Source organism: Thalassophryne amazonica, chromosome 20, assembly GCF_902500255.1.
Source record: "Thalassophryne amazonica chromosome 20, fThaAma1.1, whole genome shotgun sequence".
In the NCBI taxonomy this organism is placed as follows: Eukaryota; Metazoa; Chordata; class Actinopteri; order Batrachoidiformes; family Batrachoididae; genus Thalassophryne; species Thalassophryne amazonica.
The window spans coordinates 15,818,990-15,846,465 of record NC_047122.1 but is presented as its reverse complement, the minus strand read 5'-3'; the positions used below and the strand labels follow the sequence as shown (position 1 = coordinate 15,846,465).

At 41.5% G+C, this 27,476-nt stretch overlaps 1 protein-coding gene across 1 annotated transcript in view; it reads right to left on the bottom strand.

Moving 5' to 3' along the window:
- The window catches only part of si:ch1073-513e17.1 (sialin), a 50,835-nt gene extending 25,877 nt beyond the window's left edge, over positions 1 to 24,958 (bottom strand). The window contains exons 1-7 of the mRNA XM_034160200.1: positions 24,821 to 24,958; positions 17,653 to 17,801; positions 15,611 to 15,828; positions 15,299 to 15,532; positions 3,337 to 3,511; positions 3,133 to 3,251; positions 603 to 764 (exon numbers count right to left, since the gene is read on the bottom strand). Coding sequence (XP_034016091.1) covers positions 603 to 764; positions 3,133 to 3,251; positions 3,337 to 3,511; positions 15,299 to 15,532; positions 15,611 to 15,828; positions 17,653 to 17,737 — 993 coding nt within the window. The 5' untranslated portion in view covers positions 17,738 to 17,801; positions 24,821 to 24,958. The remainder of the gene's footprint in view (positions 1 to 602; positions 765 to 3,132; positions 3,252 to 3,336; positions 3,512 to 15,298; positions 15,533 to 15,610; positions 15,829 to 17,652; positions 17,802 to 24,820) is intronic.
- Between the last annotated feature and the right edge of the window lie 2,518 nt (positions 24,959 to 27,476).

Below are 27,476 nucleotides of genomic sequence, written 5' to 3'. Positions count from 1 at the left end.
TCTACTCACAAGAGGGCAGTGGCACGCTAAGCTACAGTGGCGGTTGTCGGTTACCTTGCTTGCTGAGAGACTGGAAGAATGTGCTTCTAAACTATGCTAGCAGCAGGTATGTTTACATTTTTTGTTTTAATGTGAAGGTAATATATAAAGTCCATATTCATTAATAGGATCATCCATTTGGTGCTAGTTTATCATTTCTTTCTCCAAAGTTCTAATTTAAAAAGTTTTGATATTTATTGCTGTTTTGGCGATCATAATGGTTATAAATGCTGAGATCTTGGAGACATCAGATTTAGCTGCTGTACTTTATTATTAACTGACTTTGAAGAACTTTTAGGTAAGTTCTTTCTGCTTCTCCCATTTTCCCCCACTTGAGGGCGCTGCAGCAGATTTGCATGTTGATTTGGCACAGGTTTTACACAGGATGCCCTTCTTGATGCAACGAACCTTCTGCTCTGGAAACAAACAGCTGCCAACTGTTAACCAGGCAGTGGAACTGTCAGAGCAAAAAGTCCTCTTTGGACGTGTTGACGATGTCTGTTCTCTTCTTTCTGTTAACTTAAAACATAAAAAATAGGCAAACAAATGAAGTCCAACCTCACCGACTGGAGGTCAAAGTGGAGGATGTCGGTCATGTAGGTGGGCAGGGAGGTGAGCAGGATGTAGTAGGACCAGTTGGAGCACATCTGGGTGATGATGATGGCCCACAGAGGGACGGACAGCAGCATGGCCAGCAGGGGCACTGACCACCCGTGACCTGTCCCCTATAATTATAAATAATTACCATTCAGATGATTTCAAATGTGTTCTCCACTGCACAATGTGAACGAGAGAAGCTGCAGATAATTTCTCTGTGATTCTGGGAGCGATGAGAGATGTTTTGTGAGAGCAAATGCATCCTCAGCTACGAAATGATTATTTTTATATAACATGGTGTCAAACGGGAAAAAGCACGGCATCCAGCGGGACAAGGTGGGTCGCACTGGCACGATGAATTTTGCACCAGTGAGGGGATCCAATTCGTGGAAGTGTCAAGGTGGCTTAAGGCTGTCTTAAACAGACAAGACGGTGAAAAGACAGAGAGAAGGAGAGACATTCTCTGTATGTTGAACGGCAGTGACTCAGTAACACGCTACCAGCTCGATGGTGCAGCGATAATGTTTGTGGTTGACCTCATCAGGAATGATCTTACTTTTCCCACCCAGTGTAGTAATATAATAACGTCTGAGATGAAGGTCATCACAACATTCCAATACCTGGCTACGGGTTTGATGTGTGGCTATAGAGCGCCATTACTTTTCCCCTCCACCAGGGGATGCTATGCGCATCCGGTATGTCTACTACATGTACCAGAAATAAACGGGTTAACACACAGCTAATTGTGGTCGGTCTTCTCTCGCTCTGTTCAGCATATTGATGCTATACAGTAAGTTAATATTTCGTAAGTTATGACTGAGTCACAAAAATGGGGAAAAAAATTTAAATTCTATAACATTCATACAATTATTAATATAAAAGTAAGCGATGTCAGGAGCCATAGTCTAAATGGTAGCCTACAACACACCTGTTTGAGAAGAACTTCACCTGTGTGCTGCAATATCCACTCTCACTTTGGAGTGTAGCACGTACCAGCACTTCTCACACTCATCGCTTGTGCACAATTACCAGCATGGAGAGTAAACATAATAAACTAATCAATATAATAATCAGCATGTGAATGAGGTACATTCAAACAATTTGAAGCTGTGTAACAATACATTTAATTCTGCTGAGTTTCATCATGATATTTTATTATTTTCACGATTACACATTTCTTAATACAGTTCAGGTTATATGATCGGTTTCTTTTACTGTCCATTCATAACTAGGAGCGTGGAGCCCATTTGTTTTTTTCTCTTTCCTGTTTTGTGATAACCAATCACAGCTCTTAGAGGGCTGCGTCATACCTAGCAATGTGTTCAACCCCGCCTCCTCACAAAGATGTAAGTTTCTGTCCACTCCTTGCTCAGAGTTGCTCTCAGATACTTCCTGGTTCACTCTTTGGCTATGATTCCTTGCTAAGAATCTTTAGGCTAAGTTGGGAACTCCCCGAGACAACTCTGACATTCTTTGTGAATTCGGGCCCAGAACTTTAGTTGCAGGTGGCTCACAATATGCTAAACTGTTATGAAAGTGTAACACAAAGGTCAATTTTTCAAGTTACATGTTTTTATTGCAAACTAGTTTGAAATTGTAGTACACATATATTTCTTTCATAAACCACAAAGCTCAAGATAACTCATTAACTATTAACTTTAAAAATGTCACTTTTCCATTATGGAAAAGTGAAATTAATAAGTGAGTATGGACCCTTGCGGAAGTTATTTTTGACGGACAATTCTCAGGTTGTTTTCAACTTGTTATGATTTCTTAATACACGCATCGTTTATACAAATTGACGATGTATATCGGAGAATACATATTTCAAAGTAGAATGCCCATCTAAGTGTAAATGTTAGCTATATCTATATAACGTCCGCAAGGGTCATTTTTAATTTAAATTTTTTTGTACTTAAAATTGACTCAAGGGCCTTTTATTTACTTTTAATTTTTCATTTCATGGGTTTTCTATTGACTAATGCACAATGCAATTGCCTTGAGGTTGGTTTAAAAAAAATATGACCTGGTTGAAAAAGTGAGGTCCAATCATGTTATATGTGATGGAAAAAAGTGGATTTTCCAAACTTCTTTTCAATTTTTCTTTATTTTATGAGCAACGAAATACACTCAAATTATGCATACTATATATACATTAGTTACAATAGTGTTAACAATAACAAACATTTCTATTCAACAATCCATATTTAATAAACACATTCATGAAGTACCTCAGGTGTAATATAATGGTTTAGCATATTGTGAGCCATGTTTATATTTTTCAGCAGGTGGGCACCACATAACTTCAGCTTTATAAGAATACAAATATTGAAATATTATAGTTGCTCTAAAATCAGTCAGACCTCTTCTGTTTTTGAGTATTTTTTGCTTCCTGTAGCCACTTTTGGTCCTCACAGGATTTTTAAACCATGAATCAATCGCACACTAGAAGATGTGCATCACAATGCCCAAAAGGTGTGAATGTTACACATGTACCTGAGATCCGATGGAGTTGGTGATATAATCTCGCTCCTGTTTGCTGATTCGGCGATGTGTGTGTGGATCATCAGCGACAAAAATGAACCAAAAGACAGACCAAAGGCAGCCAGCGCCCCCTAAGGGAGGAAACAGAAAATGTTTATTTCAGAGTGGTGAATAATTAAAGGAATCTGATGTAAACACGTGTGTATGTGTGTATACCACAGCAGTAGAAAACAGCTGGCCAGCCCAAAGTTTGACAGATGTATCCGGTGAGCAGCAGAGATACAAATGCTCCAAAGGTGCCGCCGGATCCTGACAGGGTCAGCAGACGCGAGCGCTCGAGAGGAGGAGCCCAACGAGCCCACATCGCCATCATGGCAGGGAAGGTCGTACCCTGAAGCATGAATACAGACACACAAACATCTGAATAAAAAATGTGACATAATGTGAGCTCATTTGAAAGGATTAAAACAGATTAATAACTTAATCATTTAGTTTTAGTATGAGGTCTGTTAGAAAAGTATCCGACCTTATTATTTTTTTCAAAAACCATATGGATTTGAATCACATGTGATTGCGTCAGCTAAGCTTGAACCCTCGTGCGCATGCGTGAGTTTTTTCATGCCTGTCGGTTGCTTCATTCGCCTGTGAGCAGGCTTTGAGTGAGGTGTGGTCTACCCCTCTCGTCTATTTTTTATTGCGAATAAATGTCTGAACGATTTGGATCTTTGCTGTATCAATTTTTTTCCAGAAACTGTGAGAGACCTCCAGGTGGACACCGTTCGAAAAATTAATATGGCTTTCAGGGATGATTTTATGGGGATTAAACAGATTACAGGGTGTTACTGCCCCTTTAAGGACGGCCCACAACTGCTGAGAGCGCAACGCGATGGACAGGCTGACACCCCGCACAAACAACCAGATCATTTCCAACGTGAAGGCTTTGTTGATCCGGGACCTCGTCTGACTTTCACAAAAAGGCAGAAGATGTGGACGTCAGCACTTTTTCCAGCACATTCCACCGTTACAGGAGTTTTTTTTTCATGGAAAAAGAAGCCGAGGGACGCACCACGGAGCCGTTCATTACGCGGGACAAAACCACCTCGGTGTTGGTCTCACAGGACGGCTTAAAGGTGGATTTCAGACGGATTCCGGTTGCTTTCCAATCGTGTGAATACCCAATTGTGATTGTGCATGAGCTGGACATGCCAGAACATGTCCTGTGAGGCTTCATCACAGCGTTTCTTTTCGCCATGCAGCTCCGCCGCGACGTGCGGAATTCCGCCGCCTTTGTTCCTCTTTCCATGACAAAAACTCCTGTAACAGTGAAATGTGCCATTCACTTCTAAACTGGATGCTGTCTTGATCTGGTATGTCCTCTAACTAGCACAGGAATTGTGAAAAGACGTGGACATCAGCACTTTTTCTGGCACATTCCACCTTTACAGGAGTTTTTTTTTTCATGGAAAAAGAAACTGAGGGACGCGCCACGGAGCTGTTTATTACGCGGGACAAAACCACCTCAGTGTTGGTCTCACAGGACGGCTTTCAGACGGATTCCGGTTGCTTTTCTGTTGTGTGAATATCCGAGAAATTGAGCTTGAGCTGGACAAGCACCAACATGTCCTGTGAGGCTTCATCACGGCGTTTCTTTGCGCCGAGCGGCTGCACCACGACGCACCGAACTCCTCCGCACATCTGTCTTAATGTGCCGGAAAAAGTGCTGATGTCCACGTCTTTTCACAATTCCTGTGCTAGTCAGAGGACATACCGGATCAAGACAGCGCCCAGTTTAGAAATGACCGGCACATTTCACTGTTACAGGAGTTTCTGTCATGGAGAGAGGAACAAAGGCGGAGGAATTCTGCGCGTCGCGGCGGAGCTGCATGGCGAAAAGAAATGCCGTGATGAAGCCTCACAGGACATGTTCTGGCATGTTCAGCTCATGCACAATCACAATCGGATATTCACACGACTGGAAAGCAACCGGAATCCGTCTGAAATCCACCTTTAAGCCGTCCTGTGAGACCAACACCGAGGTGGTTTTGTCCCGCGTAATGAACGGCTCCGTGGCACGTCCCTCCACTTTTCTTTCCATGAAAACACTCCTGTAACGGTGGAATGTGCCGGAAAAAGTGCTGATGTCCACATCTTCTGCCTTTTTGTGAAAGTCAGACGAGGTCCCGGATCAACAAAGCTTTCACGTTGGAAATGATCTGGTTGTTTGTGCGGGGTGTCAGCCTGTCCATCGACGCTGGGAGCGCGCTGCGCTCTCAGCAGTTGTGGGCCGTCCTTAAAGGGGCAGTAACACCCCGTAATCTGTTTAATCCCCATAAAATCGTCCCTGAAAGCCATATTAATTTTTCGAACGGTGTCCACCTGAAGGTCTCTCACAGTTTCTGGAAAAAAACTGATGCAGCAAAGATCCAAATCGAGACATTTATTCGCAATAAAAAATAGACGAGAGGGGTAGACCACACCTCACTCAAAGCCTGCTCACAGGCGAATGAAGCAACCGACAGGCATGAAAAAACTCACACATGCGCTCGAGGGTTCAAGCTTGGCTGACGCAATCACACATGATTCAAATCCATATGGTTTTTGAAAAAAAATAAGGTCGGATACTTTTCTAACAGACCTCGTATAAATGGAAAAGACACTTCCTTCTAAAGGAGACTGATTGTTTTTAGTGCAAAAATTCCTTTTAACATCATCAAACTTAAATCAAATTTGATTTACACTCGAAAATACTGATCAGCTGATTGAATTTGTATGCATTTTCTGTGTGGATGTAAGACCTGGAACTAAAACTACATCCATATCCCTCCACAACCATTAAAATAAGCCCTCAAAAGCAAGTCTAGTTTTGAAGCTGATCCATTCACAGTTGAGACGTGTAGAATCTTTTAATAAACAAGTACATATTAAGAAACTCAAACCTGCATGTTTAAAGATGATGATCTCATATTAACCTGGGCCCATATCCACAAAGCAGCCTAAGGCTAAAAATACCTCCTAGTGATGTTATTCTAAGAAAAAAAATCTTAGAATTCCTTGAATTCTTAGATATTTCGTAGAATTTTCCCTTGGTAAGATGAAAGTTGTCCACAACCTGAGTGTCTTAAGCAGAGAAGATGTCAGAAAAGACAGAGAGGAAGCAGAGATATTCTCTGTATGTAGAATGACATTGAGTCAATAACACACTACTGGCTTGATCTACGTAATTATTTTATGTTAATTTACTGGCTTAAAGGAAAAGAAAACCTACTGATAATTTACAATTGGGTTGGTAGATTATAATATTGAGAGCCCATATGAAAAGTTGTAGGCATGTGTAATCATTTATCTTAAAGTTAGGGGGTTTATGTAAAGCCACCAGCAGGCTGCCATGCCTTCTGCTAGGGATGTATGACATCACATGGACACAGAGGTTCAACGCTCCACCAGTGTCGCTCTTCAGTAAAGAAGGGGCAAAGCACGTAAGCGGCAATCACCATCCCAGACCGGTATCGGGTTTCGATACGATGTAATTCGTGGATCAGACTTCCCATTCCAACCTGCGGGATTTTCCGATACTGGAGAGAAACCACATCTGTGAAACCTCTCCCGTGCTGCCTGCTCTCTGCTCTGTTTACTCTTTCGTGCCAATGCTACGTCACAGCATTTCCGCAAGCGAGCCGAGGGATATTTTCTGACTGGTTAAGGTTGTGTCAATGGCGACATTTATGAAATCATTGATGACAGATGAATTGTGCTTAAATGCTGACTTTCATTGGTGGATATTTCAGCTGTAAGAGCTCTTTACTTTCATTGATACGCATCAATCAGTTTACAGCAGTATTTTATCAGTGGGTTGTCTTTTCCTTTAATGTATTTCTAAACTGTTTAGGTTCTTGTTATCATATACACACTGTTACTATTATCATTATTTTTATTATTATCATTATCATTTTATTATTATGTTCTTTTATTACTTCTATTTTGTCATTTGATTTTAAATGGACCACAATGGAAATAAGTGTTTTCACTTTCTTGTGTCATGCATGTATTTTTAATGTATTTACAATTATATTATGTACTCACAATGAACATACTAAAACTCATGCATGCACGCTTTTAATATATAGATTTTCGGCATGTGAATGAGGTACGTTCAAACAGTTTGAAGCTGTGCAACAATTCATTAAATTTTGCTGGGTTTCATCGTCATAAAGTTATCCTTACAATTATGCGTTTTAATACAGTTCAGGGTATTTGATCGGTTGATTTCACTGTCCATTCATGACTAGGGGGGCGGAGCCTGTTTGTTTTTTATATTTCTCCTCCCCTTTCCATGACAATCAATCATAGCCCTTAGAGGACTGTGTCATACCTAGCAACAGGGTCAACCCCGCCTCCTCACAAAGAAAGGCATTTCTGTCCCCTCCTTGCTCAGACTTGCTCTCAGACACCTGCTGGATCACTCTTAGGCTAAGATTCCTTGCCAGGAAATTTTAGGCTAAGTTAGGAGCTCTTTGAGAGGGCTTTGAGTTGCTTTGTGGATACAGGCCCTGGGTCCGTACCTTAGAATTCCTTGAATTCTAAGATTTTTCTTAGAATTTTCCCTTGGTAAGACAAAAATTATTCACAGAGCATCTTAAGCCGTAAGAGAGCTCCTAAGGTGAAAAACTGTTAAGAGGAAGGAGGAGGACTTTTAAGAAGCCTACACACTACTGACTTGATGGTGCAGGGATAATGTTTGTGGTTGACCTCATCAGGAAAGAGTTTACTTTTCCCACCCAGCGTAGTAACACAATAACACCTGAGACAAAAGTCATCACAACATGGCGATACCTGGCTACAGGAAAAATGCAACAAAGTAACAGTGTTGACTTGTCTGTCACAATCCTCAGTCAGCAGACTGCTCAGCCTTGTATTGTTGCGCAATTTGTTCACTTTCTGCTGGATGCTCATTAGTTGCAGGCCAACAAACGGGCATTCATGGGCATAGCAGGTTTCCTTGGAGTTGTTGGTGTTATTTATGGGACTCACATCTGCATAGCTGAGGCTGTTTATGTAACAGAAAACAGTTATCAAAGCATCAACACTCAGATTGTCTTTAATGCGGACTATATGATTTTGGACGTTGTGACAAAATGGCCAGGCTGAAGGCATACTGTCTGAGAGCGGTATGCGGTAACACCATGCCTCCGTCCAGACCCAGGACCACAACTAAATTATAACAGGTAATGTAAATATTTTTTGAATTATACACTATTATTCATGAGAATTGAAATTAAAGAGCAGTCAGAGTATCTTATGTCACTCTAAATGTTTCCCTAAAATAATTTTCAGCCATCTATGATTATTTACAATATCCAGCTGTTGAGTGAAGCTGTTCTGTTTTCTTTGCATGTGTATAGGGCCCATAAGAAAACACGGCCCGTGGTGTAGCAGGGTATTGGACAGCTGAAACGGAGGTTCCACGTGTTGCACGGAGAAGTGAGTAGTGGTGGGCATAGCTAACCAAAAAGTTAGCTTCAATAACAGTTAAGCCGCTAACTGAAAAGGTAACTTTTGTAAAGCTAAACCGATAAACCCCTAAAAGATTTAGCAGAAGTTACAGCTAAAAGCTAAACCGATAACTTTTAGTATTGACTCCAGTACAATGGCAGCTACTGATACTTCTGAATAAATTCAAAGGCAATTACAAACAACAGCAGGCCAGCGCTTCTGTCTAAGATCAGCCTTCTCTCAGCAAAAGAAACCTGGTGACTAGAGAGAGGGAAGGAAAAAAAAGGGAGAGAGAAAAAAAATTATTTTTATAGTCACAAGGAGTCATGTACAGCAAGGCAGTTTTGACTTATGGTTAAAATTTTAAACAAACTAATTGTGGACAAGTTATCAAAATTAATGTCACCTTTGTCGATTTTACAAAGTGAAAATATCAGCTATATGTTTTTGTTTTAAAGTACTGCAGGAATTCTGAAGGTTTGATGTTAAACAGACACGTGCCAAAATGCATTATGTATAAAATTCAAATGCCCTGCTCTCATCACCCCCCCCCCCACCTCTGTCAAAATGCAGAGAACACTGCCATCTACTGAATGGGAGTGTAAATAGACCAACTGTAATTTAACTGTATTGACGTTTCAAATTCCAAAAAATGTGGGAAAATTTGAGACAGTTCGCACTGAGACTGTCTGATCAGGCTGCAATTTAAAAGCTGCACTGTCATCCCAACATAAAACTCTTTGTATATTGTGCCTAAAACTCTCGTGAATATATGATCTGGGTTTTTATATGTTGTTATTGGGTTGATTTTATGTAAACCTGTGAAAAGCTCAGATTGTTTCATCGTTATTTACAGTGAGGAAACGCTGTGAGCTGCAATCTCTTTATGTTCACATCATTCTGGAGGAAACTGAAGTTTGCTCTTTAACATCCTGCTTATTGTCCTTTACAGCACTGTTTGTTCCAGAATAATATATATATAAAATGTTTGAAATTCGGTTTGTGTTTATGAAGTTCCACGCAGGTTAAACGTAGCAGACACGGAAATTCAGAATATTTGGAATATTTGTTTCAGCAAGTTTTCAGGGTCTCATGCAGCAGTCTCTTAAAAATGTTATTAAAGGCATAAAATTTATATTTTGGTTAGATAATGTTCATTTGCAATTGTCGTCATGTAGTTTGTAGCAACTCTCTAGTGCACAAGGGATTATGGGATATCTCAATGGGGTGAATTGTGGTACTTTAAAATGATAAGCTGAAATAAAGCTGAAATAAACAAAAACGTGCCAATTTTGACACCCCCTGTAAAGTTACTGTAACTTGTTTGTTGGTTTTTACAATGCCTGTGATCTGTGATCCACTTATATTGAGACGTTCTGAATATGTTGGTCTATTTACACTCCCATCCAGTAGATGGTAGTGTTCTCTCCATTTTGACGGGGGGGGGTGGGGGTGGGGTGGGGTGATGAGAGCAGGTTATCTGAATTTTCCCATAATGCATTTCTGCACGTGTCTGTTTAACATCAAACCTTCAGAATTTGTGCATTACTTTAAAACTAAAACATATAGCTGATATTTTCACTTTGTAAAATCAACAGAGGTGACATTAATTTCGGTAACTTGTCCGGAATTAGTTGGTTTTAAATGAAACCATGACTGAAAGGTGCTTTGTGCTTCATGAAAATTCAGTAGGTATATCTTATATCTTATATCTTATATTCCAATTCTAAGGTATACTAGTAATATAAGATATAAGATATAAGATATATCTAAAAAGGAAGAGTAAAATAGAAGAGTAGAAAAGAGGAGAGTAGAGCCACTCATGACTTCCTGCCCACTCTGGGTATTGATATGTTGAAAATAAATGAGTTTTTTTTCTTCTTCTTTGCAATAACAGCTTGTCTGCCGTCTTTTACTGGGGGAGAACTGAGCTTCTCACAGCGGTTTATTTATTGCAAAGCACATGAATTAACATGTAGGATTTTAGGTTTTACACACACACACACACAAAAATGTTAGCCAGAACTAAATTTAGCGGAAGCTAATTGGTCCACTGATGGTTTTCAAAGTTAGCTGAAGTGCTAATCTGGTAACAAAAACGTTAGCTTTGCTAATTAGCAGTTAGCGGAACTGTGCCCACCACTGGAAGTAAGGCTGTTGCCTGGAAAGGTCTGCGAAATAATAATCGCCTGCACAGTACGCCACAACATCTGTAAGGCCAGGCAAATCTCAGAACCTCACGAGGACAACCAGGACAGCAGTTATGATGCGTATGATGACGTTCATCCTCAGCAGGAGGGATATTTCACTCTGACTGGAAATCCTTACACAGCTCAACTTACACAGTTGGACTTTAGGTACTTTCCCATCAGTGTAATGGTCGCTGCATTGAACCAACATAAGTAAGAATTAAAGATTGTTAAAGTAAAGATACATGATGCACCTGTTGGAGAAGAACTTTGCTTGTGTGCTGCAATCTCTGCTATCACTTTGGACTGCAGCACATACCAGCGCTTCTCACACTCATTGCTTGTTCTCAATTACCAGCATGGAGAGCAGTGATGCCGGTAATGCGTTACTTAGTAACGCATTACTCTAATCCAGTGTTTCTCAACCTTTTTTGAGTCGCGGCACCCTTTTTATATTTACAAAATCCTGCGGCACACCACCAACTAAAATAATATTATAATGCTATTACCTCTGGTTTTGCGCAAAACCCAATTATCGCAATAGAAAATCGATACAGAAAACATCGCATTTCGAAAATCCTCAAGCATTTTGCGCTCTGATCTCAAGTAGGGCTGTCACGATTAGACATTTCTGGAGACGATTAATTGTCAGACAAATAATTGCGATTGACGAATATATTGTCTATTGTTTTTTCTTTTTTTCCCCTTCTTTATATTCTACTATTGTAGTATAATTACACAACTCTGGAAGAACGTTTGGCTTCTGTGAAACTGGGAATGGTGCAACATTTTTATTTTTATCTTCATTTTACATACAGTCCCAACTGTTTCTGATTTGTGGTTGTTTCTGTTGCATTTCTGAAATTGTTTCTCCTCATCAGTCACGTTTTGTGCTTAAACACTACATTAAGCTCAAGACTGAACAAATAAATACCTTTGGAAAATAACAGCTGTTAAAGTTCAGAGTTCTCACCTGCTTTTTGTGATCTGTGCGTCTGAACATTTTTTTTTTGTGTATCTCAGTTCATTCATATATTCGCATTTTTTAAATATGTTTTTAAAGATATTTGACCGTTTATTTCATCTCATGATCTCATAAATTCAGCATACGACGCGCACATGGTGTGAACAGGACGGTAACGGCAGAATCACACCTTTAGAGAAAGTTCAGAGAGAAGTAAAAGCTTCACGTTTTCGTTTTGTTAACATGTTCACTCCATTTAAAATCCTCTCTCTGCTCCGCGCTCGCTGCGCACTGAACGTGTCGCGCCTGCATTCAGGAATCTCCCTCACCCACCCCCTCCCCTCCCTCACCCACCCCCTCCCCTCCCTCCCTCACCCACCCCCTCCCCTCCCTCACCCACCCCCTCCCCTCCCTCCCTCACCCACCCCCTCCCCTCCCTCCCTCACCCACCCCCTCCCCTCCCTCCCTCGCAGTCTGCAGCCTGTTAACTCCGCGCGCGTGCACACACAGGCACAGACACACACACCGACAGCTCCGCATTTTAGACGGCTTTTGAAGGAGACGGCACTGTTTTAATCGGCCGTCAGCCTCCTTGTTATTGTCCCGCCTTAAGACGAGAGCGAGGCTGTAGCACAATGACGTCAGATTCTGAGTCTTTTTATGTTTTGTGGATAAAATAAATAATTCACGGTAATCGCGAATATGAAAAATAATCGCGAATATGAAAAATACCCACGGCACCCCTGACGATCGGCACCCCGGTTGAGAATCACTGCTCTAATCTAACCACTTTTTTTTAGTAACGAGTAATCTAACGTGTTAATCTTTCCAAATCAGTAATCACATTAAAGTTACTTCTCCAAGTCACTGTGCGTTACTATTACTTTTTGCACTGTGGGTCGATAGCAGCATTAATCTTGGTCCGTGGGCAGGAGGCCGGGGTTCGACTGAATTGCCCACTTTAAGTGAGCTGTGAGCTTTTCATCCGTGGTTTTCTGCAGCAGCTATGACTCATCCTCACCTCTTAAAGCGTGGTGACAACAGCACACCTGCACTGAGCTTTACAAAGACATTTTTATGCTTTTTTCTCCTTTATTTAGAATTCTGGGCTGCTCCGTATCTGCTCGCTAAAAACAGCTGATCCTCCGCGACGCGTCAACAACTAACGCTATTTTCCACTCAAATGCACCTAAACTCTTTTTCTGAGGACCGCATGATGTGAAAACGCAATAAAACTTTGTTACCTGTAAATCTGGTCATGTTTTCTGCATAAATAAATGTTATCCATTCTTTGTGCTCAAATGCCAAAGCAGGGGCGAATCCAGATGGAATGAGGGCGTGGGGCAAGGATATACCCCCCCCCACAACACCCCTAGATTAAAGGTCCAGTTTTGAAGTCTTTTTTTACTACAACTACTGATACTACTTATAATAATAATAATTTCGATAAGTAAAATGTTTAGAGAGAATTTAAATGTTAGAAAGAATTTAATAGTTACATTTATAAACAATGTAGGTTAGAAATAGCAAGTTTTACTGTTACAGTGCTGTCAACAGTTAAATATGAGGTCAAGAAAGACTTTACTTTTTATAAAACAAGTATTTTTCATTGAAGTCAAGAAAGGGTGACTATAAAGTGAGTTTTGGCAAAACAAGTATCATTGTCATGTTGAGGTGGCAGAGGGTTGTTGTCGACAGCTGGGGAAAGTAACTAAAAAGTAACTAGTAATCTAACTTAGTTACTTTTACAATTGAGTAATTACCGGTAGTAAAGTAACTAAGTTACTTCTTCAAGGAGTAATCAGTAATTGGATTACTTTTTCAAAGTAACTGTGGCAACACTGATGGAAAGTAAATATAACAAGCTAATCAATATAATAATCGGCGCGTGAATAACATATGTTCAAACACTTTGAAACTGTGTAACAACATTTAATTTTAACGAGTTTTATCATCGTGATATATTATTTTCACGATTACACATTTCTTAATACAGTTCAGATTATATGATCAGTTGATTTTACTGTCCATTCATAACTAGGAGTGCAGAGCACAGTTTTTTCCTCTTTCCCTTCTTGTGACAACCAGTCAGAAGTTTTAGAAGACTGTGTCATATCTAGCAACGGGGTCAACCCTGCCTCCTCACAAAAACAAAGCTTTCTATCCACTCCTTGCTCAGAGTTGCTCTGACACTTTCTGGATCACTCTTAAGATAAGATTCCTTACTAGGAAATTTTTAGGCTAAGTTAGGAGCTCTCTGAGATGACTCTGAGATGCTTTGTGGATACGGGCCCTGGGGAGAGGAGCGTACACCAGGTTTTAGTGCATGCCATGCGCACGCTTTGTACATGAGGCCCCTGGTCTTTAAGAACGTTGCTCAAAGTCCACCTGTTTAACTGTCAGGGGTCCATGGACTCGCCGATGCATCCACATCAATGGTTTTCTTCAATATTTCTGGACCCGTAAGGGTTAAACAGGAAACTGAATCTTTAAAGTTTTGATGACAAACCAGTTTCTCTGAGCTTCAAGCCACAACTTCCTCTTAAATTTTTTACAGTTGCAAAGGATACATGTGGATCTTTATTCTGTGCCACTGTGCATGTTAAAAGATGCCAACATGGTCCAAAATAAGAGGTTCACTGGTCCTCAACCGTATCTATCACAGTGTTTCACAAATCTTTTCAGAGCAAGGACCATTTATCCAAAAAAAAAAAAAAAAAAAGGCTTGAGGATGACCTAACTCCCGAGATATGTAAAAATGGTCTGCAAACCACTCCCACAGTATATTATAATCTATTAGACTTTGGAGTCATTTTTTAAACGGCTTAAGTGTCACTTTTAGGTCAGAATACAATATAAATTTAAACTGATATTTTACCAATATACAGTACTCACAGACCACCAGTAGTCCACAGACCACTCTTTGATTTAGAGGCAAGTATGCATCAGTTTTCATGGAGTTACTGATATAAACACCCGCTGGCTGACTCCATTAATTTTATATTAACTCTGCTGAGAAAAACAGCACAGCTTGTCATCATGAAACAGATTACATCTTTAAGTCGACACCTGGTTTTGTAGGTGATACTGTACTCAAACGTATCCACAACTTTTCCCTCTGCAGGTAGTAAGAAAAGCATTAAGGGAATCCCCCAGAAATAAAACCAAATACGGCTGCTGGTTACAAGGCTGAAAATGTGTCCATTTTAAGGCACACAAACCACATGTAGCCTGGTCACATCTGAGTAATATCTAAAGCAAATTTCTTAACATTTGTCACTTTTCTTTGGAGGAACTAGTCAACCTGTATGCAACCACTCCAGAACAAACTGACTTCAAATTATGTCAACTTACTGCATCGTTTTGATTTGGTATCAAATGTATCTGGTTGGGAAAGTATGGACAGTTGTCATGGTAACAGAAAAAGATACTTATGCCCAATAAATCTGAACCAAAAGTCAACATCAATATATTAAAATGACACCACACAGAAAAATCACAGCATCAGGAGGTTCTCCTCAGGTCATGTTCTTACCTCCGTGAAGCCCTCTAACACCCGTAAGGCAAACAGCCAGCGGGAGCCCCAGCTAGCAGCCAGCGGGGTGAGGAGGGTGAGGACGGCCGTGCTCAGCACACCCACACCCAGGAAGAACTTCCCTCCGTAGTGACTGGACAGATAGCCGCCCGGCATCTGTGTGCACAGGTAGCCAAAGAAGAAGGCCCCCAGCAGCCAGCCCTGAGTCTCTGACTCCCACGTGTACTGTGGAATCTGGGTGGGAGGATGGAAGGTGTGAGTGCAGCTAACAGTTAATAAATGTTTACTGAGGTCACTGAAGGTCGGTTTTACCCCATCAGGCTGGCTGAAGGTCTGACTCGTGTTCTCCTTCACTGATGGCAACGGACAGTCATAGACTCTGGAGCGGTTTAACTCCGGCTTGGGGTCTGTGGTATTCACCATCGCTACCAAGGCAACGCTGAAATTGACTCGCAGGCCGTAAACGACGCAGAATCCAAAGAACATGAGGATGGCCAGGTTGAACCGAACTGAACAGCACTGAGGAGGGACTGTCCACACAGAGAAGAAAAACCAGAATTACCATCAACAGCATTTAATCTTCTCAATGTTTCTTCTTAAGTCTCATCATTCTCCCGATCTGTTCCAGATCTGACGAGGTTTCTGTGCAGGACATTCAGTATTGAGAGAACCACTTCAGATGGAATTTGTAAAGGGCGTATGAAAATTTAAAGTTAGATAAAAATGCCAACTCTCTATTTATCACAAATAACATTCGCAAAGCTAAAGATATAGTTTGTAGAAATTTGCAAACGATTTAAACTCCCTACAATTTTTTTAAATTCATGTGTCAATAAAAACTGTAATTTGAAATGTCAAAGTATTTGTATGGCACAAAAAAGTTAATTTTTTAAACCATCTGCTTCTATATATATTGCTCAAAATAATTAGAAAAACACTGTTTTCCTCTAATTAGCCTTTACAACAATGGGGTGTGGGTTCAAACCCTGGTCAGGACACACATCCAGTAAGGGTTCTCAGACCTGCTACTCCCCCAGCCTTGAAAACATGAACGAGACACAAATAAATAAAACCATATCAGCTTGGATGTCGCCCAGATTAACAAGTTGTTGAGGAACCAGGACACACTGACGGGAAATTAGCATCTGGAACAAGACCTACATAGACAAGGACAGACAAAATGGAACTGATGGAATGCTACTATGACAGCAGACCTAATGAGAGAGGTTTACATGCAATGCATGTGGGAAGTATGGACGAACAGAAGACCAACCTCCACACTGACCAAAAAGCACCTGGTAGCTCAGTGTTCTAAGATCAACAGAAGGAAGCGACAATCGAAACTGGAGATCCAGAGGCTACGGCAGCATGGTACTGAACAATGTGAAAGCAAGGAGCAGAGCCTGGTAGAAGAAAGTAGTGTTAAGAAAGCGGCTGTTACCCAATGAATGCTGAGATGAGGATGAAGACTGTGGCTGGACTACAGCAGATGGCAACACAACCAAGGGTACAACTCCTATGGGCTACTGACAAAGTCCAATCAGAAGAGATGCTTGCAGACATTAACACAGGTCCACTTACCATCCCCACTACCACCATTACAGGAACCAATGAGCTCACTTCATTTCATTTGTTATTTGACAGGGACAATGCAATCCGACATAGACATAGAGCAAGCAGCGTTTGTAACTGATGTGATGCACAAAGAGTTTATAGCTACAGCTAATTCACAACTCTTGTCCCTGGTTGGGCCTTTCTACAATTTACATTATTAACAACCTCATTCACAATTTAATTCAATCATTTGTCCACCTTCTCACATCTAAAATTTTCTTGCATTTCCACACTTACCAACACATTTCTATAATACACAAAACACACTCACTCCTTTTCAGTCCTTCCTTCACCCACTCTCCGAGGAATGAAGAAAAAGCCTGATTTGTTGACTTCTTTTAATAATATTTTTTTCAAGCAGAATCATTTATTTATTGTGAATAATTCATTCATTAATTTTCTAAACCCATTTACTCCAATCAAGGGTCACGGGGGGAAGCTGGAGCCTATCCCAGGGCTTTCCCTGGACAAGACGCCAGTCTGCACACCTACGGTCAATTTAGAGTCACCAATTCACCAAACCTCCATGTCTTTGGAAGTAGGAGGAAGCTGGAGCACCCGGAGGGAACCCACGAGGAGAGCATGCACATTCCACACAGAAAGGACCATGCGGGAAGTGATCCCATGACCTGTTTGCTGTGAGGCAAAAGTACTAACCACTAAGCCACCGTCTCGCCCTCATCGTGAAGAATCTGAAAAGAAATTCAAGCGATAAATCCTTTCAAACCGCACAAACACACCTGTGTCATTACTGATGAGGGGTTCGCCATCCTCGCTGTCATCTGGTGCTGCTGAGTTGATGCAGTAAATGTCTGGTGGCGTCATGGTCGTGGAACCAGACGGGAATACTCTGTAATGTGATGCTACCGGGCCATGGTGGTCAGGAAAACTGCAGCATGGATGAATAATAATAGGCAAAACAAACACAGATTAACACACAAGAAGGAGGCGAGATAAACACATGATAAGTGGCGTGTCACAGCATGTCAGCACATTTTGTTAAGAAAATGCTGACAGCACTTGTTCTTGTTGTTTTTAATGATGCTGCATTGTTCTGTTGTGATTTTTTTTTTATTTTTTGAGGATGCAGCCAAAATTTGACCACAACAAATATATGCCAAACGGGTATCTCCCGGGGCCAGATACGTCCTGGGACATAACCACAACAACACATCTAACTTTGACCTTTTATTCTCTCTGTTGGTTGAAGAAATTTATCCAGACTCGAGAGCACACTCAGTCATTTACAATACCCAGTGGAAATTTAATTGTAGTTCAGGGTCGGACTGGACAATTACTGAAGCACAATCCAAGAATGCCACAATCCTGATAATGTTCCGGTTCAATGTTTTACCCAAAACAGTCTAAGATCAAATATTTGAGTAATTAGACATGAAAGTCTTTGTGAGTCCCATTATGAGGTATGAAGAACAAGTGCACAACATTGGCATCATAATACAACCCCTGGCAAAAATTATGGAATCACCGGCCTCGGAGGATGTTCATTCAGTTGTTTAATTTTGTAGAAAAAAAGCAGATCACAGACATGACACAAAACTAAAGTCATTTCAAATGGCAGCTTTCTGGCTTTAAGAAACACTATAAGAAATCAAGAAAAAAAATTGTGGCAGTCAGTAACGGTTACTTTTTTAGACCAAGCAGAGGGAAAGAAATATGGACTCACTCAATTCTGAGGAAAAAATTATTGAATCACCCTGTAAATTTTCATCCCCAAAACTAACACCTGCATCAAATCAGATCTGCTCGTTAGTCTGCGTCTAAAAAGGAGTGATCACACCTTGGAGAGCTGTTGCACCAAGTGGACTGACATGAATCATAGCTCCAACATGAGAGACATCAATTGAAACAAAGGAGAGGATTATCAAACTCTTAAAAGAGGGTAAATCATCACGCAATGTTGCAAAAGATGTTGGTTGTTCACAGTCAGCTGTGTCTAAACTCTGGACCAAATACAAACAACATGGGAAGGTTGTTAAAGGCAAACATACTGGTAGACCAAGGAAGACATCAAAGCGTCAAGACAGAAAACTTAAAGCAATATGTCTCAAAAATCGAAAATGCACAACAAAAGAAATGAGGAACGAATGGGAGGAAACTAGAGTCAACGTCTGTAACCGAACTGTAAGAAACCGCCTAAAAGAAATGGGATTTACATACAGAAAACCTAAACGAAAGCCATCATTAACACCTAAACAGAAAAAAACAAGGTTACAACGGGCTAAGGAAAAGCAATCGTGGACTGTGGATGACTGGATGAAAGTCATATTCAGTGATGAATCTCAAATCTGCATTGGGCAAGGTGATGATGCTGGAACTTTTGTTTGGTGCCGTTCCAATGAGATTTATAAAGATGACTGCCTGAAGAGAACATGTAAATTTCCACAGTCATTGATGATATGGGGCTGCATGTCAGGTAAAGGCACTGTGGAGATGGCTGTCATTACATCATCAATAAATGCACAAGTTTACGTTGATATTTTGGACACATTTCTTATCCCATCAATTGAAAGGATGTTTGGGGATGATGAAATCATTTTTCAAGATGATAATGCATCTTGCCATAGAGCAAAAACTGTGAAAACATTCCTTGCAACAAGACACATAGGGTCAATGTCATGGCCTGCAAATAGTCCGGATCTTAATCCAATTGAAAATCTTTGGTGGAAGTTGAAGAAAATGGTCCATGACAAGGCTCCAACCTGCAAAGCTGATCTGGCAACAGCAATCAGAGAAAGTTGGAGCCAGATTGATGAAGAGTACTGTTTGTCACTCATTAAGTCCATGCCTCAGAGACTGCAAGCTGTTATAAAAGCCAGAGGTGGTGCAACAAAATACTAGTGTGTGTTGGAGCATTCTTTTGTTTTTCATGATTCCATAATTTTTTCCTCAGAATTGAGTGAGTCCATATTTTTTTTCCATCTGCTTGGTCTAAAAAAGTAACCGTTACTGACTGCCACAATTTTTTTTCCTGATTTCTTATAGTGGTTCTTAAAGCCAGAAAGTTGCCATTTGAAATGACTTTAGTTTTGTGTCATGTCTGTGATCTGCTTTTTTTCTACAAAATTAAACAACTGAATGAACATCCTCCGAGGCCGGTGATTCCATAATTTTTGCCAGGGGTTGTATCATACCGGTGTCACAGACCAAACGCTCCCCCCTAAAACTTTGCGTGCCCTGCCTTCACTGCGCATGCATCATTTGGGACCAGAGCAGCTCGTCTGAGTCTGATTCTCTACACTCAAAGCGATCAAATGGAATAATGTGATGATTAACCATCAGATGACAAAGTAAAACCTCTTAAATCATTCTAAAGTCAATTTTAAGCATAAACAAGGCTGTTTTAAGCAGAAAATGAGGAGATAATCTGTGAGTTTCAACTGTCGCGTGCAGCAGCACGAGTCAGACGCTCTGCTGTGGCGCTCTGATCGCTTCCCCCGTCTTTATGAAATAATGCTGAATTTATGTGGAAATAATTGTTGTACAAAAGCTTCAGATGTCTGTTGCTGAGATAGATGATGACTGAAGTGCAGTTTTAAGAAGAAACGAGGTGATAATCGGTGAATCGCTGGTGACGCTCAGAAATGTTGCTGCTGAGCTCTTAAATGAAGCATGCGCAGTGAAGGCAGAGTGGACCGATTTTTAGGAGGGATGGTTCGGTTGACGACACTGGGATTATGATGAACTCCCGCTGCATGCCGGGGGAGGATATGACCAGAAACTTGATAACTCTAATAAAGGCGAATGTCCTTACGGTCTGCCAGTCCGATACCGCTGTAGCACAGCGTGCTTCGTTGGATGACAGCCGGGAGAGTCGGGGAATCTCAGACTTGCTATGTAGGTTCTGAGGCTACTAAAGGGATCTCTCTCCTCCATATTATTAGCGTGCCTAAATTGAGAGATCGGTCACGTGACTCCTGGTGCCATCTTGGGTTCAAAATAGCGTTCGCTGTTAATCTGTCTGCATGTAAATCCAGCTATTTTATTTATTTATCCACTAAAAATGTCTGGTTGTGCATTTGGAGGCACAAACAGACACAACAAGGGCTTCAAGATGTACAGATTCCCTTCAGATCTGAACAGAAAAAAATTTGGGAAAATAAAGTCAGCCATGTGAGATGGAAGCGACTTCATCGTCAAAGCTTTGAGAGGTAAATTTATTGTTCAGTCTCTTGTACAGTAAAACTCAACTAAACTGTCATCGTATAAACCAGATATTTGCAGTCACCGGACAAAAAAGTCCCAAGGTTTTTGTATTGTTTTCCATGTAATAAACACCGTATAAAACGGATTTTGTACAACGGATTTTCGCTCACATCGGATAAAATGTCCTGTCCGATCACAAAGTACTTCCATTAAACTCCTCGCATGTGGGACCGGAGTCATTTCTGTGATTAAAAGCCTGACCGTTTATTTTTTTTTTTTCCACTATGCTCAGACTCGGACCCGCAGCCTGACGTGCAACTGTTACATGAGACACAAAAGGCTGTGTCAGGATTTGAGTTTGGTTTGCTTTTATTTCTCTGATTTGCTTTTTGGTTACTTTCTGTTTGTTCTCTTGCTGGGGTTTTTCCTGTTTGGGTCTGTCTGTCCCTTTTTCTCTTGTCTGTCTCTGCTGGCTCTTGGTGGTGGGTGTTTCCCTCTCTCTGGCCACACCCCCTTTCTGGTGCGTTCCACACACACCTGCTCCCAATCAGCACCTCATCACCCGGGTGTATTTAAGCTCCTTTCTTTGCCTTATTCCTTTGCCAGATTGATGTGCCTAGTGCCTTCTCTCCAGCTCTGTTTTGTGTATTCTTGACCTGCCTGCCTCACGTGTGTTACGATTGCCTACCTGTATCCTCGACAACGCCTTTGCCTGATGATTTTGATATTGTTACTCTTGTTGGACTGCCTTGCTGTGTACCGGACCCCATTTACTGTTTCAGTAAACTGCTTTTACTTACAGAGCTTGTTGTCTGAGACCTGCATTTGCGTCCAGCCTAACCCATCACCTAGACCTGATAGGCTGTGATTTGACACTTTGCTGCCTTCATTGCTTCATCTGCCATCATATCATAATAGCTTTTTGCAGTGCGCACGCTGATCACATTTTGATAATGTATCAAATACATTTGGCAGAAAAAATTTTCAGAGGAAATTTTTACCAGGTCATTAAATAAGGCACAGTGTTGTGAAAGTGTAGTGACACGGACCCACAACAGGGGGCGCAAATGAACGGCCAATAGATGAGCCAAAAAGTAACAATTTAATGTTGTGAAACGTGCACAACGAATATACAGACAACCTCAGAATATAATTACAGTCAAATCACAAAGGTGACGTGTGGGCAGGCTCGAGGATAGAAGACGTCTGTCCTGAGATGAACTGGAACCACACGATTTCCTCCGCCACCGAACCCAGAGAATACTGGATCCGCCAAGTCCCGAATTCCCAGGTTATCACCGTCCCCGACTGTCGGATCTGGTACTGCTGGCGAGAACAAAGACAGTCAAGTGTGGGTGTGTGTACACCCAGTAACAATAACGGTGGGAATGCCACCTCCACCTCTCACTCAATATGCTGATGTGTTTGCAGTGATCCCTCAGAGAAAAAGAGTGCCGTCCTGCACTCACTCAGCTTCCACAAAACAAGGAACCGGTACGCCTGCAAACACTCACAATGTACAGATTACAGATAAACACAAAAAGGCTGAGGATATCACCTACAATGAAGTACGATATCTCGGCAACGAGGTGGAGATGACGTCTGGTCTTTATGGAGTGTGATGATGAAGAATGTGTGACAGCTGTCAGGAATTAATGAGTGACAGCTGTCACTCCCGGCTGTGTCCGTGGCGGCAGCGCCCTCTCGTGCCTGAAGCCCGCACTTCAGGCAGGGCGCCCTTTGGTGGTGGGCCAGCAGTACCTCTTCTGGCGGCCCACACAACACACAGGTCCCGATTCAGGATTCCCTGTAGATGTTCGGTGCCTCCTGACTGTAACTAATCCATTTCATACATACTCGTATTGCTCACATCAGATCACAATGTATTTCCATTAAAAAATACATTGCTCCCCCCACAACAACACCCGTAGATTAAAGCTGCACTTTTGAAGAAATTTTTCATATTACTACTACAACTGTTTATAATAATAATTTCAAGAACTAAAATGTTTAAATGTTTAAATGCTAGAAAAATGGCAGAAACAATTAAATTGTTACATTTATAAATAATGTAGATGATAAATTGTAAGTTTTACAGTTACAGTGCTGTCAGCAGTTAAATATGAGGTCAAGAAAGATGTCTTTTTTTAATAAAACAAGTACGAGGTCTATTAGAAAAGTATCCGACCTTTTTTTTTTTTTTCAAAAACCATATGGATTTGAATCACGTGTGATTGCGTCAGACAAGCTTGAACCCTCGTGCGCATGCGTGAGTTTTTCCACGCCTGTCGGTTGTGTCATTCGCCTGTGAGCAGGCTTTGAGTGAGGAGTGGTCCACCCCCTCGGCGGATTTTCATTACACTGCTGTGCGCCATGCGGCACCGCCGCGACGCGCGAAGCCTCCGCTCCTCTTTCCATGACAAAAAGTCCTGTAACAGTGGAATGTGCCGTTCATTTCCAAACTGGACGCTGTGTTTTATCCGGGATGTCATCTGACTAGCACAGGAATTGTGAAAAGACGTGGACATCAGCACTTTTTCGGCACATTGAGACAGACGTGCGGAGGAATTCTGCGCGTCACGGCGGTGCCGCGTGGCACACAGCAACGCCGTGATGAAGCCTTACGGGACATGTTCTGGCATGTCCAAGCACATCCACAATTTCTCGGATAATCACTCGATGGAAAAACCACCGACAGCTGTCTGAACGCCATCTCAAAGCCGTCCTGTGAGACCAAAACGGAGGTGGTTTTGTCTCGCTCCAGTAGCGAATCCATCGTGACGTGCGAAGCCTCTGCTCGGCTTTCCATGACAAAATCTCTTGTTAAAAGTGAAATCTGCTGGAAAATGGTTGATGTCCAGCTCTTGTGATAACCAGAGAAATGGCACACGATGGTCACGGATCCAGACAGCCATCCGTTTAGAAATGAAATGGTCGTTCAGCCTGTCGATGGCGGCTTCAGAGCGCGGCGCGCCCCACAGCCGCTGGGGGCCGTCCTTAAAGCGACAGTAACACTCCTTATTCTCTACCAAGCCTGTAACACTTTCACCGAAAGCCAGATAAATTTTTCTAATGGTTTCCAGCTGCCAGTCTCTAACAGTTTCTGAAAAAATTCTGATGGAAAAAAAGCCCAAATCATTCCGCCATTTCCTGACAATGAAAATCCGCCGAGGGGGCGGACCACTCCTCACTCAAAGCCTGCTCACAGGTGAATGACGCAACCAACAGGCGTGGAAAAACTCACGCATGCGCACGAGGGTTCAAGCTTGTCTGATGCAATCACACGTGATTCAAATCCATATGGTTTTTGAAAAAAATAAAAAGGACCTATACTTTAAGGTCGGATACTTTTCTAATAGACCTCGTATGTTCCCACAAATTAAAAATTCTCCCAAAATTTTAATGGGTTCTAAATATGATGTAGTTTATATATTAAACTTCAGACTATATTTTATCTATTGAAGATTGCTGGTATTGTAGCTTTAAGTTTACTAAGAGAAATGTTTTCGATGTTTCAACTCTATTACTTAAATTTGTAGGGGGGGGGCACCCCTCTTGGAAAAGTGTATCTACGTCCCTGTAATTTATTTAGAAATAAACAGACAGACATAAAAAAAAATCTATATTGTAAATTAGTCTTTGCCTTACTCAGCGTGTTACACTGTATGCAACCATATTTCATCTCATTAAACTCTGTTACAATCTATTTCGACAAGTTATGACATGTTCCTAACAGTAGCTTACCTTTAAAATAAAGGCCGCTGGTTCAAAGTCGTCTGTGCAGAAATGAAGATTCGCTTCAGTATTTTAGCCGGTTGGACACTTCTGTTGTTTTTCCTCTTCAGTGAAAACAGTCATGTGATCGCCGTTCGACAGCGCCGATCTCTAGAACACCACAGCTGCAAATCAAGCGCTTCAATCACGGATGTTTTACAAATCAACGCTGACGACAGCAGGGGGCGACATAACGAGCCGGAGAAAGTCGATCACGTGACTCATGGCGCCATCTTGGGTTCAAAATAGTGTTCGCTGTTCATGTATCTGCATGTAAATCCCGCTATTTTATTTATTTATTCGCTGAAAATGCCGGGTTGTTGTGTATTTGGATGCACAAATAGACACAAGGGCTTCGAGATGTACAGATTCCCTTCAGATCTGAACAGAAGAAAAATTTGGCAAAAAAAAAAAGTCAGCCATGTGGAATGGAGGTAAATTTATTGTTCAGTCCCATTCCCCCTATTGCGATATCCCATAATCCCTTGCGCGCCAGAGAGTCGCTGCAGTCAAAACAACATAGAGAATCCACATGATGACAATTGCAAATCGAATATTATACTACAAAAATGTAATTTTTTATGCTTTTTATCACGTTAATAAGAGACTGCATGCATGATACCCTGAAAACTTGCTAAAACAATTATAACAAATAATCCGTGTCTGCTACATTTAATCTGCGTGGAGTAAAAAAAAAAAGAATTTCAGACATATATTAGTCTGGAACAAAGAGGACAAACAGTGTTGTAAAGAACAATAATCAAGACGTTAAAGAGCAAACTTCACTTTCACCCACAACGACGATCAGGAAGCACACAGCAACTCCGATCGAAAATAATGGAGACCTAGCCTTTGATTCTCAAACGCAATAACATCTATAACCCATAGAACATATTCATGAGAGTTTTATGTTGCGATGTTAATGGTGTTGTCCGTGTGCAGCGGTTAAAGTGCAGCCCGATCAGAGTGTCTCAATGCAGATCTCAGTGTTACTGAGATATTGCAGCGCAGCGACCTCTTCAAAGTTTTGTGGGATTTGAAACCTGAAAAGGGCGAATGTACAGTAAAACTCAACTAAAACTCATCGTATAAACCAGATATTTGCAGTCACGGGACAAAAAAAGTCCCAAAGTGTTTGTATTGTTTTCCATGTAATAAACACCATATATAATGGATTTTGTACAAGCGGTTTTCACTCACATCAGATAAAATGTCCCGTCTGATCGCAATGTATTTCCATTAATAACTCCAAGCAGTCTGGACATGCACAATAACAGAGGTACAAATTAAAGTTCAGTGCTCTGACACTCGCCAATTTCAGGAAAGTGTTTTTACAGTGCGCGCTGATTACAATGGATCAGAAAAGTCCGCACATTTACAGCAAAAAGTTGATAAAAGAGGAAATTATACAGCTTACCTTTGATTTGGAGCTGAGAATTGTAGAAAGAAAAGCTTGTTGAGGGTCAAATTAGTCCAGAATAAAGCATAATCCAGAGATAAAAGTGTACATCATTGCATGTCACCGAGTTACAGAGCTGCAGCTGCATACGAGGGCTGTCCATAAAGTATAGGTCCTTTTTATTTTTTTCAAAAACTATATGGATTTCATTCATATGTTTTTACGTCAGACATGCTTGAACCCTCGTGCGCATGCGTGAGTTTTTCCACGCCTGTCGGTGACGTCATTCGCCTGTGAGCACTCCTTGTGGGAGGAGTCGTCCAGCCCCTCGTCGGAATTCCTTTGTCTGAGAAGTTGCTGAGAAACTGGCGCTTTGTTTGATCAAAATTTTTTCTAAACCTGTGAGACACATCGAAGTGGACATGGTAGGAAAAATTAAGCTGGTTTTCGGTGAAAGTTTTAACGGCTGATGAGAGATTTTGAGGTGATACTGTCGCTTTAAGGACTTCCCACGGAGCGAGACATCGTGCAGCGTTCCCAGGCGCCGTCGTCAGCCTGTTTCAAGCTGAAAACCTCCACATTTCAGGCTCTATTGATCCAGGACGTCGTGAGAGAACAGAGAAGTTTCAGAAGAAGTCGGTTTCAGCATTTTATCCGGATATTCTACTGTTAAAGGAGATTTTTTTAATGAAAGAGGTGCGGGCGGATTGCAGCGTCGGCTCACAGCCACCGCGATGCTCCGCCACAGGAAAAACACCTCCGTTGGAAGCCTTAAGGACAAGTTGGAACATGTCCAGCTGTTAAACAATTTCTCATATACTCACTCCACTGAAAGCCATCAAAAGCCGCCTGGATTTTACAAATGGTTATCAACACAGAGGTGTTTTTCCTGTGCCGCCGCACTGCGCCGGCTGCGTCCTGACGCGCGGACCCGTCCGCACGTCTTTCATTAAAAAAATCTCCTTTAACAGTGGAATATCCGGATAAAATGCTGAAACCGACTTCTTCTGAAACTTCTCTGTTCTCTCACGACGTCCTGGATCAATAGAGCCTGAAATGTGGAGGTTTTCAGCTTGAAACAGGCTGATGACGGCGCCTGGGAGTGCTGCACGACATCTCGCTCCGTGGGAAGTCCTTAAAGCGACAGTATCACCTCAAAATCTCTCATCAGCCGTTAAAATTGTCACCGAAAACCAGCTTAATTTTTCGAACCGTGTCCACTTCGAT